Consider the following 19,587-nt stretch of genomic DNA (forward strand, 5'->3'; position numbering starts at 1 on the left):
TATCAATATGTAGGTTCCTATGACCATTTTCTTAATTGTTTTGGGTTGGGTTTTTTTTTTTTTGGTAACAGTTTTATTGATATACAAGTTGCATAGCATATAATTCAGCCATGTACATTGTACAACTCAATGGATTTAGTATAGTCACAGAATCGTGCAATCATTGCCACAGTCGATTTCAGAATACAGTGCTTATTTTATCAGCAAAATTCTTTCATTTACACTGACCATAGTGAGATTTAGGGCAAATTAAACAGAAAAATAATGACATTTCAGGAAATGATGGATACCTCTGTTGTCTTCCATGTTATTTGTATATTGCCATAGAGGAGGGTTTTTTTGTTGTTTTTTTGTTGTTGTTGCATTGGGTCTTTATTGCTGCGCACTGGCCTTCTCTAGTTGCAGCAAGTGGGAGCTACTCTTCATTGCGTTGCGCAGGCTTCTCATTGCAGTGGCTTCCCTTGTGGAGCACAGGCTCTAGGCACGCGGGCTTCAGTAGTTGCACCACGTGGGCTCAGTAGTTGTGGCACACAGGCCCTAGAGTGGGTGGGCTTCAATAGTTATGGGGCACGGGCTTTGTTGCCCCGCGGCACATGAGATCTTCCCAGACCAGGGCTCGAACCCATGTCCCCTGCATTGGCAGGCAGATTCTTAACCACTGTGCCACCAGGGAAGTCCTTGCCATAGAGTAGTTTTTAAAACATGACTTGTACTACAGTATATATATTGAATTAATGCAACAGAAAACACATCCAACCTCTTGTTTTGTCTTTTGAAGGGGAAGAATCACTATCTAAAGGTTCTGTTAAACTACTTTAAGGTTCTATTAAGAATCAGTTAAGGTTATATTCAGTTCTTAGGTTTCTTTAGGGTAACTACTAAAATATTTATGTTATACTTCTGAAAAAGTTATTGTACTAATCAATCTTGTTGAAAGTTCTGGAAAATCAGGAACTATTAATGTGTAAAATGCTCATGCCCTTAGTAGTGCTATTTAAATAGGTCTCCTATGGCAGGAAAATAAACTGAAATGTGCCTCAAAACATAGCCCTCAACTCAGTAGGACACGATCAGCTATTTGCAAATCTTTCAATCCCACCTCTACCTCCAGAGGCACATACTTTCCTGGGAAATTATTCTATTTTGGCTATTATGTGTCTCTCTAAATATTCTAAGTTTAGAATTTAGAATATTTTACATTTTCTCTTCCTTAGAAACACACTCTAGTGACCAAAGGGGGTAAAGGTCCCACAAAACTACAAATTGTTTTATGGAAGATGTCAGTATCTTATTTTCTTATTATTAATATAAGCATGTGATGCCAAAGAAATGAAGGTAATTTTACAAACTCAGAATTTTGGCAAATACATGAAGTTCCATTTTATTACAGTTTTATACCACATTAGTTCAAATGCATTTCTCTACAACTACCCCAACACAGCTCCTCTGGAATTATTTCAGTCATCCTTAACATGTGACTTTACCAGACTCTGAATGTAAAATAAACATGTAAGATTTCAAATTAGTAACTTTTAATTATGAATGGGATAAGAAATAAAGTCCTCAGATGATGGCTGGGTCTATTAATTTCCAACAAGACACTTAGTTGAAATGTTTCTCCTGATACCCCAGGTATAAATAAGAACCTTCAATAAACAAGGGCAGAACCAAAGTACAATAAAGAAGCCTCTGCAGCTTAAGCCTCCCCTAGTCCTAAACCTCTGACAGAAGCTAGGCAAAGCATCTTTCTTGCAAATTAAGTGTGTGTCCAGTATTTCTATGTAGTTGAGCTTTCAGAGGCAGATACTCAAGCATATCATTAGGATATACCATCTTGTCTCTGGTTGTATTAATTATGCCTGAAGAGTTTAATACCCATCCACATCCAAAGGTGGAAGAGCACATAAACGAGTATGGTAATCAGCAAGAGCAGACTGTAAAAGCACAGGCTGGTTGTGCTAGTGCAGCCCTGTGGGAAGTTTTCTTCCACAGAGGCCTAGTATAACAGCCCTGCTAACGAGACCAACGGAATAAGGACAGTCAACACAGGAAGAGACAGAAACATTCTTCTCCTCCACTTATTACCCACCACTCTGACTTTTTAAAAGGTGGATGGTATTTAGAAAATTTAGTTGTGTGTGTTGTCATTTTTAAGTATGATCTAACTGCTCCATTTCTTCTTCTTATCTTGATGTGTCATCCTAGCTGCGTGTGGTATCATATTAGGAATCCCATCAATAATTGGATAGGCTATTCCTAACTCTTCGTTAATCAATTCATTTGTCGATGCTTCATATCAGAGCGGCTTCTCAGAGAGCGGGCACACCAGGAACTCCAGCAGTGCTGAGTAGAAGGCACGGGGCAGTTCCTCCATCCGCTCGCTCTGGTCTGGGGACACCAACACATGCACACACCTCTGGGCAACCACGGGTGGCTTTGCGCATATCCCACGCAGCACTGAGGCGAGCTGGCCACAAACTCTGCACAGCATGGCCTGGCAGCCCACGACCAGGCCCCCGCGTGCCTGCCTGGATTTATTATTGTAGGTCTTTTCCTTCTCTTGTGTTTCCTGCCTAGAGAAGTTCCTTTAGCATTTGTTTTAAAGCTAGTTTGGTGGTGCTGAATTCTCTTAGCTTTTGCTTGTCTGTAAAGCTTTTAATTTCTCTGTCAAATCTGAATGAGATCCTTGCTGAGTAGAGTAATCTTGGTTATAGGTTTTTCCCTTTCATCACTTTAAATATGTCCTGCTACTCCCTTCTGGCTTGCAGAGTTTCTGCTGAAAGATCAGCTGTTAACCTTATGGGGATTCCCTTGTATGTTATTTGTTGCTTTTTAATTTTTTTTCTTTGTATTTAATTTTTGATAGTTTGATTAATATGTGTCTTGGTGTGTTTCTCCTTGCATTTATCCTATACAGGACTCTCTTTGCTTCCTGGACTTGATTGATTATTTCCTTTCCCATATTAGGGAAGTTTTCAACTATAATCTCTTTAAATATTTTCTCAGTCCCTTTTCTTTTCTCTTCTTCTTCTGGGACCCCCATAATTTAAATATTGTTGTGTTTAATGTTGTCCCAGAGGTCTCTGAGACTGTCATCAATTCTTTTCATTCTTTTTTCTGTTCTGCAGTAGTTATTTCCACTATTTTATCTTCTAGGTCACTTATCCATTCTCTGCCTCAGTTATTCTGCTATTGATTCCTTCTAGAGAATTTTTCATTTCATTTATTGTGTTGTTCATCATTGTTTGTTTGCTCTTCAGTTCTTCTAGGTCCTTTTTAAATGTTTCTTGTATTTTCTCCATTCTCTTTCCAAGCTTTTGGATCATGTTTACTATCATTACTCTGAATTCTTCTTCAAGTAGACTGCCTATATCATCTTCATTTGTTTGGTCTGGTGGGTTTTTACCTTGCTCTTTCATCTGCTGTGTATTTCTCTGTCTTCTCATTTTGCTTAACACTGTGTTTGGGGTCTACTTTTTGCAGGCCGCAGGTTCGTAGTTCCCGTTATTTTTGGTGCCTGCCCCCAGTGGGTAAGGTTTGTTTAGTGGGTTGTGTAGGCTTCCTGGTGGAGGGGACTGGTGCCTGTGTTCTGGTGGATGAGGCTGGATCTTGTCTTTCTGGTGGGCAGGACCACATCCGGTTGTATGTTTTGGGGTGTCTGTGAACTTACTATGATTTTAGGCAGCCTCTCTGCTAATGGGTGGGGTTGTGTTCCTCTTTTGCTAGTTGATTGACATGGGGTGTCCAGCACTGGAGCTTGCTGGTCATTGAGTAGATCTGGGTTTTAGCATTGAGGTTGAGATCTCTGGGACAGCTTTTGCCGTTTGATATTATGTGGGGCCTGGAGGTCTCTGGTGGACCAATGTCCTGAACTCAGGTCTCCCATATCAGAGGCTCAGGCCTGACACCTGGCCTGAGTACCAAGACCCTGTCAGCCACATGGCTCAGAAGAAAAGGGAGAAAAAAAAAAAGAAAGAAAGAAAGAAAAAATAATAAATTAAAATAAAATAAAGTTATTAAAATAAAATATTGAAAGAAAGAAAGAAGAGAGCAGTGAAACTAAAAACCAAATCCACCAATGATAACACATGCTAAAAACTATATTAAAAAAAAATATGGACAGACAGAACCCGAGGACAAATGGTAATAGCAGAGCTATAGAGACAAAATCACATGAAGAAGCATACACATACACACTCACAAAAAGAGAAAAAGGATATATATATATATATATATATATATATATATATATATATATATATATATACATATATATACACATATGAATGGAAGAGAGCAACCAAATCAATAAACAAATCTACCAACGATAATAAGCTCTAAATACTAAACTAAGATAAACATAAAACCAGAAACAAATTAGATACAGAAAGCAAACCCCAAGTCTACAGTTGCTCCCAAAATCCACCGCCTAAATTTTGGGATGATTTGTTGTCTATTCAGGTATTCCACTGATGCAGGGTACATCAAGATGATTGTGGAGATTTAATCTGCTGCTCCTGAGCCTGCTGCGAGAAATGTGCATTTCTTTTTGTTTGCCCAGCTCCTGGGCTTCAGCTTTGGATTTGGCCCTGCCTCTGCATGCAGGTCACCTGAGGGTGTCTGTTCCCCACCCAGACAGGACGGGGTTAAAGAAGCAGCTGATTTGAGGGCTCTGGCTCACTCAGGCCAGGGGGAGGGAGGAGTATAGAATGCGGGGTGATCCTGCGGCGGCAGAGGCCAGCATGATGTTGCAACAGCCTGAGGTGCGCCATGTGTTCTCCTGGGGAAGTTGTCCCTGGATCACAGGACCCTGGCAGTAGCAGGCTGCACAGGCTCCCAGGAGGGGAGGTGTAGATAGTGACCTGTGCTTGCACACAGGCTTCTTGGTGGCTGCAGCAGCAGCCTTAGCGTCTCATGCCCGTCTCTGGTGTCTGCACTAATAGCTGCGGCTCGCGCCCATCTCTAGAGCTCGTTTAGGCGTGCTCTGCATCCCCTCTCCTCGTGCACCCCGAAACAATGGTCTCTTGCCTCTTGGGCAGCTCCAGACTTTTTCCCAGACTCCCTCCTGGCTATCTGTAGCACACTAGTCCCCTTCAGGCTGTGTTCCTCTCCCTGGGATCTGACCTCTGAAGCCAGAGTTCCAGCTCCCAGCCCTCACCCCCACCCACTGGTGGGTGAGCAGACAAGCCTCTTGGGCTGCTGAGTGCCAGTCAGCACTGATTCTGTGCGGGAATCTCTCCGCTTTGTCCTCTGCACCCCTGTTGCTGCACTTTCCTCCATGGTTCCAAATCTCCCCCTGTCTGCCACCCGCAGCCTCCACCCGCGAAGGGGCTTCTAGTGTGTGGAAACCTTTCCTCCTTCACAGCTCCCTCCCACTGGTGCAGGTCCCATCCCTATTCTTTTGTCTCTGTTTATTCTTTTTTCTTTTGCCCTACCCAGGTATATGGGGAGTTTCTTGCCTCTTGGGAGGTCTGAGGTCTTCTGCCAGCGTTCAGTAGGTGTTCTGTAGGAATTGTTCCACACGTAGGTGTATTTTTTATGTATTTGTGGGGAGGAAGGTGATTTCATGTCTTACTCCTCTGCCATCTTGAAGGTCCCCCCATACAATTGAATTTGTATTGATTTTGTATCTTGCAATCTTGCTGAACATTTATTAGTTCTAATAATGTTTTGTGAATTCCTGTGGATTTTCTATATACAAGATCATGTCATTGCAGATAGAGATAGTTCTACTTCCTTTCTAATCTGAATGTTTTTTTTTTATTTCTTCTTCTAACTTAATTGCATCCACAAACTGCAGGGTTTTTTAAATAAATTTATTTATTTATTTTTGTCTTAGTTGGATCTTCATTGCTGGGCGCGGGCTCTCTCTAGTTGCGGCAAGCGGGGGCTGCTCTTCATTGTGGTGTGCAGGTTTCTCATTGTGGTGGCTTCTCTTGCTGCAGAGCACAGGCTGTAGGCACTCAGGCTTCAGTAGTTGTGGCATGAGGGCTCTAGACGCAGGCTCAGTAGTAGTGGCACACGGGCTTAGTTGCTCCGAGGCATGTGGGATCTCCCCAGACCAGGGCTCAAACCCGTGTCCCCTGCATTGGCAGGTGGATTCTTAACCATTGCGCCACCAGGGACGTCCCCACAAATTGGATTTAATTTCAGAAAAAACCTTTTTTTCTTTCAATATATATAAGATTTAATACTTAATATTGTAGCCCCAGTATTGAATTGTAACACACACCTGATGAACTCAGACAGACCTAGAAAGATTCTACTGGTATGACTCAAAAGAATTGTGCTTGATGCAAGAAGAAAATTTTGAGAATTCTCCTGGAACTAGAAGTCCATTTAATATTAATATGAATGCAGGTGTGGCATTACCTTTGCTGGCTAGCATCATAGTCCCTATATGTAGAGTTCTGATATGTATGGAGGTTCTACCACCTAAGCTAGGTTTCTAAAATAAAGGACCTCCAGGTGATGGAGTATACTTATTCTGGTGCTACTTCTGAATAAGTAAGAGCATCTCCTCTTCTGTTGACAGCTTATCAGGTCAGGTATTCTCCCAGCTGCTAGAGATACACTGACCATGAAAGATGAAGCCTCTTTCCTCAGGGAGCTTATATCTGTTGGAAGACACAGACAACAAATAAACAAGTGCATACAGTGATTATAAACTTTATATGATAAAGACTTGGGAAGGAAAAAACTGGGTGATATAATAGAGTGGTAGGATGGATAGAATTGTGGGTACTTTACCTAGTATCTGACTGAGTAGTTGACATTTGAGGTGAGAGCTAAAGTTTAAGATGAAGGCAGCCATGCAAAGAACTAGAGGATGATGTTTTAGGCATCAGGAACAGCAGGTACAAAGCTCCTAAAATGGGCATCTTTGAGGAATAAAGGAGGCCCATGTAGGTGTGGGACATATGGGCAAGGGGAAAGTAGAAGAGGGTGACATCAGAGAGGTAAACAGGCCCAGATCATGTAAGGTCAGGAAGGACATGGTGAAGAGGGTGGCCTTTATTCCAAATGCAGTGGTAAGTCTTTGAAGGTTATTAAGCAAGGCAATGACATTTATATTCAAAAAGTCTCCTCTGGCTGCATCCAGAATGGATTCAATAGGGCAGGCATAGAAGCAGGGAAGGCAATTGAGGCATTACTCTGATAGTTCAGAGTGGAGATGAAGAGAAGTAGCAGATTACTGGAATAATGGGGAAGTAGGACTGATAGGATGTAAGAAAGAAGAAACAGGCAGAATCAAGGATGATGCTTAGGTTTAGGACTTGAGTAACCAGACAGATGGTCATGTCATTTACTGGGCTGTGGCAGACTGGATGTATCTGAGCCATCAACCTAGGCATCAAGGTACCACAATCGGGAATTGTAAGTCAACATCCCATTGAAAATCTGTGCTCTCTCAAAGTGCCAACGTGAAGCAACTTTATGACAGAAGAAAAATAAAGGCTCTTACAAAAGAAGGTGCAAGAAAATTGTCTTCCTAATCCCCTGATATGGAAGAGTACTATTAATTTTTAAGTAATGCTTACTGAAATTGATTTGCTAACTGCTTGGTAAACTTCTTCCTTGCAATGTCTTATTCATATCTTAATAGAGTTCTCTATTATTAAGTTCAATTTTTTTTTTTTTTTTTTTTTTTTTTTTTTTTGCGGTACGCAGGCCTCTCACTGTTGTGGCCTCTCCCGTTGCGGAGCACAGGCTCCGGACGCACAGGCTTAGCAGCCGTGGCTCACGGGCCTAGCTGCTTCGCGGCATGTGGGATCTTCCCAGACCGGGGCACGAACCCGTGTCCCCTGAATTGGCAGGCGGTCTCTCAATCACTGCGCCACCAGGGAAGTTCCAAATATTTTTTTTTAACATCTTTATTGGAGTATAATTGCTTTACAATGGTGTGTTAGTTTCTGCTTTACAACAAAGTGAATCAGTTATACATATACATATGTTCCCATATCTCTTCCCTCTTGCATCTCCCTCCCTCCCACCCTCCCTATCCCACCCCTCTAGGTGGTCACAAACCACCTAGCTGATCTCCCTGTGCTCTGCGGCTGCTTCCCACTAGCTATCCACCCTACGTTTGGTAGTGTATATATGTCCATGCCACTCTCTCACTTCCTCACAGCTTACCCTTCCTCCTCCCCATATCCTCAAGTCCATGCTCTTAGTAGGTCTGTGTTTTTTTCCCCGTCCTATCCCTAGTCTCTTCATGACATTTATTTTTCTTAGATTCCATATATATGTGTTAGCATATGGTATTTTTCTCCTTCTGACTTACTTTACTCTGTATGACAGACTCCAGGTCCATCCACCTCATTACAGATAACTCAGTTTCATTTCTTTTTATGGCTTTGCACTGCTAGTGGGAATGTAAATTGATACAGCCACGATGGAGAACAGTATGGAGGTTCCTTAAAAAACTACAAATAGAACTACCATACGACCCAGCAATCCCACTACTGGGCATATACCCTGAGAAAACCATAATTCAAAAAGAGTCATGTACCACAATGTTCATTGCAGCTCTATTTACAATAGCCAGGACCTGGAAGCAACCTAGTGTCCATCAACAGATGAATGGATAAAGAAGATGTGGCACATATATACAATGGAATATTACCCAAATATTTTTAATTAAGAAAGAAGTACATCCCTCTGGGTAGTATTGCAATCATATAGATAGCTGGTAATTAAACTTTTCCACATGTATAACTGCATTCAAATAGTTTTGAATGAATCATTTTAAAGCTGCAGATGTCGTTATGTGCACCTTTAAACAAATAAACAAGACATATATAACGGTCTTTGTGGTTCTAGAAAAAAGTTGGAGTTTTTGAAGAATTGTTATTTTCATAAGAATGACAAAATATGCTACCAATTAAAAATTCACGTATTCTCTTTAGAAAAAAAGACATGACTTTTTATAGGAAAAACATTGTAAAATATATATAACTTTTGCATTTAATTTTCACATTTCCATTTTTGAAAATCAGAACTGAATTATGGAAAGACACTTTTAAAGATATTTTAGGCCATGGTATGATGTGAGCAAATTTTTCTCTTAATCATCAAGGCTTTTTTTTTTTGGATAATAAAAAAGGATTAGTTTCATCACCTCCCTGAAGAACTTGAGGCCAGAACTGGAGCAGTCAATATCTATCATCATATATTTTTAAGTTATAAAAGTTTACTATTCAATGCAATTTATGCTTAACAAACTTAGAGAAAAATGAATTTGTAAATTATTTTAGGGTTCTAAAGGCATTATTCCCTTACATAAATTTCTGCATTTTCTAGGGTGTATAATACTCTTTGTTCAAAGTGATGCCATCTTTCTCTCTTTGAATTTGCCACTCAAGTATGCCATTTGCAGCTGTCTTTCTAACAATACTGCATTGTTTGAAGAATTCATAAGTGTCTTTCTCACCCCTGACTTGCTTCAGCTACAACAGTGTTCCATTGTTGCAAAACACCTGTCTCAGGGTCAGGTTGCCTTGTATATTATACATCACCCTGGCCCAATTGGGGAGGTTCACTTAGGGGTGACTCTCCCTCCTTCAGCAGCTTCCACCACAGATGCCCACTGACCTCATGCTGCCCTGATCCTTCCCTTTGCTGCCCTCAAGGCCTTCCCCAAACAGGCCCTATGTCATGTCTATCCACATTTTCATTCTTCAGAACTGAGAAGTCAGGAGCAGTGGGCACCATGGTTCAGAGCACCAGCTCAAATCAGACAGACCTGATTTGAGTCCTAGCTTTGCTTCTTTTTACTTATGTGACCGTAGACACATTTCTTAACCTCTTTGAGCCTTGGTTATGTCATATGTAAACTTGGAGAAAATAACAATACTTATTCCATAGGGTTGCTGTGAGTATTAAATGAGATAGTACATGTAGAACTAGTATCCCATAGGCCAACAGGATATTTTCTTGTGCCTATTTATGAGTAGTTTAGAATTGTAAACTTGTATGCCCGGCATTCTAAAGCAAACCTTTCAATTTCAATCAAATTCTGGAAACTAATTATTGAGATTGTTCAATAAGTGATAACTATATATGCTTCTTGTCCTCTGGTTATCATTGAATCCAGTGTTAACATAAAAGTAAATTAATGAGTCACTTCTTCCAGGTAACATGTTGATATTTTTTCAAGGATACACTGAAGAGAGAAAAATATTTAGAAGCAGGATGTGATGTCTCTCCAGTCATTCCCCAGAGACCACCCTCGATGTACTTGCCATGTTCCCAGAACTAAATTGTAGGTGTGTAGCTTCATGATTGATGGAGTGAATTGAACTTGGGCAGGACCGACAGCATTTCATAAAGTGCACTATTAACCATGGGAAGAATATTTCATTTATTAAATTGGACATTCCTGCCAATTAATAGTCTTTGGAAAAAGAGTCTGGTATTTGATGTTTTATTGAAACTGCACTCTTTCCTTGTCTCTGAAAAAACAAGGTCATTATCTCCATCTTGTCTGTCAATGTACTGCTGGGTATATTGCTGAAGCTATAGAACATGGTGATTAAATAACATTTGTGTCACCAGTAAAAGTATTTGAATTAGGCATAGAAATTTCCCAGGTGGAACTCACTCCTAGCGCTCTGCCTTCTTTTGGAATATTTTTCTGTCTGAACTGCTGCTGATACTACAGGGTGGTTTGTTTCTTTCACTTTATTTGTATCTAGTGTCTAATTTAGTTATCCACCAAGGTAAAATGGTCTAAAATAGATGTATGTTAAAATAATTTAAGATGGAATTGTGGTTTAAAATCCAGGTGATGATATGGAATTGCAAGAGTTATTAGGACATTTTGATATCTCCATTTCTGAGTAGTTAGTTATGCAAACAATATTGCCAGTTACTCTGATGAAGGGGAGCTGTTTCAAATTCTCAAAAGTTTCAGAAATTGTAGCTAGAAAGTCTTGACAAAAATTAAGAGACTATCAGAAGTATGAATCAATGAAAATACATTAGTGGTTTAAGCAACACACTGTGGCGTTTCATTGTCAGTTATCCAGTATTCCAATGCTAAGGTTAGCATCCTACTAACCGAATGTTTATGGAAGAAATCCATCTTTGATGTCTTCTTCTTCCTAATTTTAAAGAGGAGCAAGTCAGATTTTTAATTTTCCTTCTTTATGTGAGAGGTACTAGGCTGTTTTCTAAACACATTGAGATTGAGGTCTTTGATTAAGAACCTCGTTTGTGGCTTTAAGGATTTGGAGTACTTGCCATGTGCCAGGCCCTCTACAAGGTGTCCCATACTATCTCCAGTCTCCATTTTCACCCCTCATGAGAGGCCTTACCTATTTGAAAGATAAGGAAGGACAGAGGTTTAGCTTGTTCACATATAATAAGTGACAAGACAGAGTATCAAACCCAGGAGATCTGACCAGAAAAGCCTGTGTACCTTCCACCATACTGGCCCATCACCCTTAGTTAAAGACCACTGAAAAAATTCTGTGATCATGTGGCAATTTAACTTCTATTGCCACTTGAAGCTTTGCAGTATTTTAATGTGCAGAAGCATGCACAGATGTTGGTATATCTGTTGTTAATGTTTTACAACCAGTTTTATATTCTGAACAGTTCAAACTTACTTAAAAGTTATCAGCTTCCCACTCCAGAAGCATCAGTTGGCTTGCCTCTGCTGTTTTCATCTCTATAAGCAATCTCAGTAATTGTTTTCCTCCTGGTTATTTAAATAATATTTTAAACTACCACTTATTGAATGGCTACTATGCTTGTCCCATGTATAAGGCTACAATTCACCTTGTAGATGGCATATCCTTGAGTATAATATAAAACCTGTTCAATTTGGGTTTACTAGATTCCTTCTAGTCTATTATTCTTAAATTCAGAAGATAGACGCTGGAAAATTACAAATTGTTTATCAGCTCACTTTAAGGTTAATAAGAGATCAGCTATGTTTGTCAGAGAATTCTTTCTGAAAATTAGCAAGCTGACTACCAAGGCAAATGTATGGAAGTATATTTCTTTTTAGGTCATGCTATTCAAATATAGCACGTAAATATAAAGATCTTTTTCTTTAAATCTTTTCGTGCCAAGAAAGAGAGAACCACATATATAAGATAGATAGCTATCGCTTTGCAAGGAATTTTGCCACTATTGGATTTAATTAGCCAAAAATTCTTTACCTGAAACATTTTGAGAGATTATTATTCATGAATAATGAAGTATGGATTGAGTCAAGGGTTGTGAAGTGTCTCCAGGTCACATGCTGAAATGTTTGTGACAGACATTTCAGAGGCAACATTGGGTCTGGTTAAGCCTATGTCCACGTGAACGCTTTTAACATAAAACATGATCTAGATTCTGACCAGTTGGTTCTTTTGAATAGTCTGACTCTTAATTTATGCTGTGCAAGTTGACATAGCATCTCTTAAATTTAGCAAAGGTTTTCAAGTTATACTGTGGCTTGGTCTTTAAGTTTTGATTTATCTCTTTGTGTGGTGAAGACATGCTGAAAGCTACCATGTGATTGTGAATGAGTTATGAGGTCAAATATGTGTCACTTAGAGCTCCTGTTTATGGCTTCTGTCTTCTCTTCATTCCTATTGTTCGTGGGCCTGTGTCCCCAATGAATCAGAGCAAATTCTTGTGTGGGTAAGTAGCTCAGGAATTTGAAACAAGTCTTCAAGGAGTGCTAGTTGGAAAAGAGATGCTCTAGAACACGGTAAATCATGGTAAATTATTACCATGAGCTATTAGTATTAAAAATGTCAATATAGGAATTAAACACTGTCTGCAAATAGCAATAGGGAGGAGATTAATCTTCAAATTAAAATGCCGATTAAAGTTTAAAACTAGTTTTGGAAAATGGACTTCCACTTTTCTTGCTGTTGTGTTGGGGTTCAAAAAAACTCACAAAACTTTCTAATTACATCTTTAAAACTCTTAATAATAAATACAAGTTTGAAACTACCATGATACTGACTCCCAGGCACATTTACAAACTGCTTTTTTTCCCCCATTAAGACAGTCCTGTTGACTAATCACTTCCTAGGAAATCTCTCTTTGACTCTTAGACTTCTTTGCTCTTGTTGGCCACAGAGAAGAATGCATATCATAAACATATACTTAGATGGATTTTCACAAACTGAACAAACACATGTGACCATCATCTGAATCAAGAAAGAAAACGATGCCAGCACCCCAGAAGCCCCATTGTGCTCCCTCCCTGTCACTATCCTTTTCTGTCACTGTGCCCTCACAACCACCCCCTTCCTGCCAAGACTAGTTTTACCACTGTATGGTCTCTTGTGTCTGGGTTCTCTCACTCAGCATTTCATTTGTAAGATTCAATATATCAGTCATGTCAATATAGTGTCCTACTGTGTGACTCTCGTACCATTTATTTATCCATTCTACTGTTGATGGGCATTTGGGTAGTTTCCATTTGGGAGCTGTTAAAATTATGTCTTTTGGTAGAATCCTATATTTTTTAACAAGACTTGGGCAAGGAAGTGGAAGCCATCTGGTCTTATAAGATTTAGGTTAAATTCCAGGTATTTTCATTCTTGTTACTTTGGAACAGTATTACAAATTTGATTTCCAAAACAGTATGTATAAGTAAATAATGCTTTCTATGAATATAAGCTCCATACTTCTAACTTGCCCCATGTTTTCCTGCCTGATGCTTAGAATATGCTTCCATATCACCCTTCCTATCCTTCAAGGCCTGGCTTAAAGAACATCTCCATGAAGCCTTGCCTGATCCTACAAGAAGTGGCCTCTCTCTTTTCTGAAATGCCAGACTATTTGGTATATCTCCCTTTTCTCACGTTGCCTTCTGTTATAACAGCCACTATCCCTTTTGTAGTAGTAGCACCTTTTGAGTCTTGGTGTAACTTAAAGAAATACAAAGAGCCGGAAATTGATTGTTAGAACTTTCATTAAAAGTTTTTACAACATGATATCTCCTGTGCCCTAGGTATCAGGCACTGTCACAATGTAAACCTGATTAAGAAAGAGTCTCGAAGATTTTTATAGGCTCCAGAATGAGAATAACGACCCAGTTTTCTCTCAATTCTGTTACTCTCCCAACCATATAAAATAGAAGGAGGTTCGTCATCTCATCTTATTAACTGGTGGCCGTGTCTCACTTTGCCTCTACACTACCATTGTAAACTCAGCCTTGTGTCACCTACAGTTCAGTAGAATTGGGTCTTATCTGAGGCTCACAAAATTCTATAGGCAGATATTTGATCAATTAAGCTGTTCCGTCTTAAAATGTTTGAGAACACGGATTAGGTGAAGGGCATCAAGTTGAAAGATTATTTTTGTTTATTGTGTTTTATCATTTTGCCGGTGTTATTGATTTTCCTTTTAATCATTATCAAAGCTCTTTGTGATTATTAATACTATACCTCCGTATATGTTACCTTATTGTATACTCATTTCTTTAGAACTCTTAATTGCCCTCCTAGATTGTAAGGCCTGTGAAAGCAGGAGCTACATCATACTTGTCTTTTTAACTTCACTGTCTTAGGCTCCCAAAACTGTCTGAAAAAACATCGATGAAAACAAATGGCTTGAATGCTTTATAAACGAAGGACTTACCTAGGAGTCTGAGCACAGCTGAATTATATAGCCTTGAGCCCATTATCTTGCTCCTAAAACAAATCTGATTGATAATGTCTCCCCTCTTTCCTACAAGGATATTTTGAGAGAAAATTGGGTTATACATAACAGTTTGAGCCTTTAAGAGATAGAATTACATAAAACACTTCGCCTCTCAGGAGTTGCATAATTTAGTTAGATGACATCTTGTGCTGGGTCTACTTTAATGTGAAGACTTTATTGCAAGCCTTCTTTTTTAAAAAAAATTAATAAATGATTTAGCCTTTCTGGTGATTTTGAAATGGTTTAAGAGATTGCAAATCAAGAATGTATCAAGGGACTAAGTTAATTACCTCTCTCTGCCACCAGTTGCTCTATTCATGACCCTGGAGAAAGTTGCTTCTTTCTCTCCGCTCACTTTTGGCTGCCCCTTCCAGGGTGTTGTCAGAATACATTTTACTGTTGTATCAAATAAAATCATGGAAATATAGAATTTTAAGCAAAGTTAGCACCACCAGTTTCTAGCACAAAAAAAGGTCTCAGTAAGTATTTGTGGGATAAATTAAGGAATGATCAATCCATTACCACCACTGCAGATTACTGCAATATTCCAGTCAAGTATTTACTTCCCCAACCTCTGCTTCAATACCTCTGGTGGTGGAGAGAGTTCACTCCCTATGAAGACCACTCATTCCATTTGTCAACAAATTTAATTACTATCACATGCCACTTTAGACTTCTGTGAGGCATTTTCTAATTCGACTGGGCAGTTGCATCTTAGTCATATCTCTTGTAGTATTGATCATGATACATTATAATACCCCAACTTATAATACCTGTTAGGTCTCCCTTTCTAGACTGAGCTTCATGAGGATAGAGATGTGTCTCATATTCTTTATACTCCCAGCTCCTAGCATTGTACAGAATGGTTGAAAGGGGCCAAAGAAAATGAGAAGAAAGAATAATAATAACAGGGAGCATATGTATTGATTGCCAACCCAGAGGTCTCCTAAGAGGGATGTACTCACCCCAGAAGAGGTGTATCAAAAAGAATCAGCTGAGCTTCACACTATTTCCATTTATTTTTTTAAGCTCAACCATTTTCATTTCTATTTTTTTTGTGTGTATGTTTTATACCATACTAACTATTTTAATATAGTTGTACATTTGTTTAATTTTATAAATAAACATATATTGGAAGGTACACATTCAAACACGTTCTGATAAAGGCACAAATCGTTAAGTTTGGAGACACTTAGTATAGCTGTTTGTCAGGTACTATGCTAAGCATTTGATATACATTATTTTAGTCCACCAAAAATCCCATGAGGTATATACTATGGTTCCATGTTATAGATTTAGAAACTAAGGCACAGAGAGATTAGGTGATTTGCCCAATCACATACAGCTGGTAAATGATGAAACCAGGGCCTGGACTCAGATATGTGTGGCTTAACCACTGCAGCATTCTCTCTTGTTTTTCTGTCTTAGCACCTAGGGTTGTACCCCAGGCACAGTATAGGCTTGTGGATTAAATAAACAAATCAAATGGCTGAATTAATCATACTAAGTACATACAAAAGCTTTATTCTTTTTTTTTTTTTTTTTTTTTTGTGTTACGCGGGCCTCTCACTGTTGTGGCCTCTCCCGCCGCGGGGCACAGGCTCCGGACGCGCAGGCTCAGCGGCCATGGCTCATGGGCCCAGCCGCTCCGCGGCATGTGGGATCTTCCCGTACCGGGGCACGAACCCGTATCCCCTGCATCGGCAGGCGGATTCTCAACCACTGCGCCACCAGGGAAGCCCCAAAAGCTTTATTCTTAAGAAAAATTTTGAAAATAAAATTTCCTTTTTCATTTTAAAAGCGTGTATTGTCAATGCAAGCCAAATAACATACCTATGTGACACGTTAGACTGTTTAGTTCCATTTCTTGACAGAAAAACTGAAGTGAAGGACAGCAAGTCACATGTTTACTATTGATCCCAAAGTCAAATGGCTAGTCTTGTTTTCACATCTGATTACTGAACTACTTTTTTTTAATTGAGGAATAATTCATGTACCATAAAGCTCAGGAGTTTTTAGTATATTCACAACATTCTTAACCACCACCACAGCCTAATTTCAGAACATTTACATCACCCCAGAGAGAAACCCCATACCCATTAGAGATCACTCCCCACTCCCTCTTTCCCCAGTCCCTGGGCAATCACCTGTCTCTCTTCTATCTCTATATATTTGCCTTTTTTGTATATTTCACATAAATGAAATCATACAATCTGTGACCTTTTGCTTCAGGCTGCTTTCACTTAGCATAATGTTTTCAAGGTTCATCCATGTTGTAGCATGTATCTTTATGGCCAATAATACTCCATTGTGTGGATAAACTAAAATCTATTCATCAGTTGATGGACATTTGGTTGTTTCCACTTTGGGGCTATTATGAACAATGCTGCTATGAACATTTGTGTGTAAGTTTTTGTATGCATGTATATTGTCAGTTCTTTTGGATATATCCCTACAAGTGAATCGTTGGGCCACATGGCCCATGTTTAACATTTTGAGGAACCACCAAACTGTTTTCCAAAGTGACTGCACCATTTCATATTCACAGCCAGTGGTGTATGAGGACTACACTTTCTCCACATCCTCTCCAGCACTTATTATTGTCTATCTTTTGTATTATCACAATCCTAGTGGATGTGAATGGTACCTCATTGTCATGTTGATTTATTTTTTCTAATGACAGTGATGTTGAGCATCTTTTGTTTATTGCTCCCCTATTTCTCTGTAATTTAAATTATTTTTATTTTCTTCTTTTTTAAAGTGTTTTTCATTGGAATATAAACTTTGTTTTTCTTCTTGTGATATCTGTTTTGTCCCAAGAACTCTCAAAGCATATTAAATACTCGTGAAATCTCTTATTAGAGATTGCATGACTTCTCAGGGTGCCAAGCTGCTGGAGCCATGAACTGTAAGAATTTAAGTGAGTTTCCACTGTCAACTTTCCAGGAAATCTCCACATCACATTATTAGATCACAAGCTCTCATAACCCCCAAGTTATGATGATGATAATGCTTTATTAAAAAGCTTTTAATGTCATAGAAACCCCAAGAATTTTTTTCCAAATTATATTTTCTTAACTTTTTACATCCCTATGAGGCAGAAAAGAAGGCAGTAGCCATCTCAAAGGATCTTCCAAGAAAATAAGTGTAGAGATTTGAATATCTTAAAAATTCTAATGTCGTGGAAAAAAACTTTTTGAGCATAATCACTGACTCTAGACGTACCAAAATATTTTGAGATTGTTTTCAAGTTACATGCCAGTCCTGGATTTAAATCACACTGCTCATTCATATGTGATGCTAACATTTCAGCAATGTTGAAGTTAATGTTAGCTACCAAATTTGGTTTAAGCCAGAGAGAAAGGAAACGGCTTGAAAATTCCATATGCCAGTTTCTTCCCTGTATATTGAAATAATATTTATACTAGCCTCTAAAGATTTGTAGTAGTAGTCTTGACAGATTACACATTTAGTGAAGTCCATGTGAGTATAAGTGTTTATGGTAGCTCCAAGGTCTTTCTGGCTTTCAGACGTTACATGTTCTTATCTTCAGTTCATATTTTATTTGATGGCTTTTAACAGCATTAGTCATTCTCAGTCTTACTGTAAGTTGAATTTATTTGCTCATAATGTTCACACTGATGAAAATGATCAATTCTCTTGTAAACTGGACTTTTTTATGGAAAGTTATTTTTCTTTTTTAGAAACTGCTTTGAATTTTTGTTTATTTAGTCAATCCTCAAATACTGGTTGGGCACCAGTTGTGAGAAATACAGTAAGACAGTCATGGTGCTTGCCTTTGTAGCACTCATAGACTACCTGTGGACTCCAAAAGCAGTTACATAACTGCAATTGTGATAGCGCTAAAAATGAACACTCTAAGATTCAGTGAGAGCACATAACGTGGAGGAACTGATCCAGTTTGGGGTTGTCAGAAAAAGCTTTTCTGAGGAAGTGACACATCATTTGGGCCATAAAGGATACCTAGGAATTAGCACACGGGGAACGAGCATGTGCACAGGCACCAAGACAAACATGAGTTCGATGCTTTTGAGGACCTAAATGAAGTGTGGCTGACACGTCAGGAGGAAAAGACAAGGCAAGGCAGCTGGCGTAGGCATCATATAAAGGCATATTAAGGATCTGGGCCTCTGTCCATTGGGAGCCATTGAAGGGGTTAAGGCCGTAGAGTAGCATTTATTGGTAGGCCATAAAATTAAGAAAGGCCAAGTGACCCTTTGCTGTGTCACTTTCTTCTCTCTTGGTCAGGAATATGACTGGAGAAACTATCAACCCAGCCAGATGAGTGAATCCGAGTTGCAAATGCTAGCAAGCCTACGGCGGCAACAGAACGAAGAACTGGAGGACACTGGGGCTCCCCATGGCCTGAGCGCATCCCAGGTTGACAACTGTAATGTCAGCATAAGTACCAGCAGTGATGACACAACCACCTGGAACTCCTGCCTGCCACCCGTGAGTCCAGGGTTTTGCGTCTTTGTTTACTGCCTTTGTCACAAAGCCCAGCCTTGCCTGGGAAAACTAGGGCCAAATGAGGACACTCCTATGAAATCTATTCTGAAATAGTGTTTTAAGTCTGGGGGCATTGTCTTGTCTTAAATCGTCTTATTTACCTTCAGATAAGGTATGTTCATTGTGTGGTGATATATAAAACCATACATTGAAAGAAAAAGAATAATTTTACTGTAGACTCTGGGTATCTCATTGTATCCCCACCTCCTAGCACAAGCTCTGGCACATAAAGCAGGCTCAACACTTGTTAAAGAAGTATCTGTTGGGGCTTCCCTGGTGGCGCAGTGGTTGAGAGTCTGCCTGCCAATGCAGGGGCCACGGGTTCGTGCCCCGGTCCGGGAAGATCCCACATGCCGCGGAGCAGCTAGGCCCGTGAGCCATGGCCGCTGAGCCTGCGCG

The 19,587-nt window shown here is 39.5% G+C and overlaps 1 protein-coding gene and 1 pseudogene across 10 annotated transcripts in view; one reads left to right on the forward strand and one right to left on the reverse strand.

Moving 5' to 3' along the window:
- CFAP20DC (CFAP20 domain containing) overlaps positions 1–19,587 on the forward strand; it is a 298,550-nt gene that overhangs the window by 196,899 nt on the left and 82,064 nt on the right. For all 10 annotated transcript variants that reach the window (XR_010842526.1, XM_059076214.2, XM_059076211.2 and 7 more), the window contains one exon: positions 18,928–19,131. Coding sequence is in view for 9 of the 10 variants with exons in the window: in XM_059076214.2 (XP_058932197.1) it covers positions 18,928–19,131 (204 nt within the window). In the remaining variant the exon portion in view is untranslated. The remainder of the gene's footprint in view (positions 1–18,927; positions 19,132–19,587) is intronic.
- LOC131763729 (phosphatidylinositol N-acetylglucosaminyltransferase subunit Y-like) lies at positions 1,850–2,081 on the reverse strand (annotated as a pseudogene).

Source organism: Kogia breviceps, chromosome 10 (genome assembly GCF_026419965.1).
Source record: "Kogia breviceps isolate mKogBre1 chromosome 10, mKogBre1 haplotype 1, whole genome shotgun sequence".
Classification (NCBI taxonomy): Eukaryota; Metazoa; Chordata; class Mammalia; order Artiodactyla; family Physeteridae; genus Kogia; species Kogia breviceps.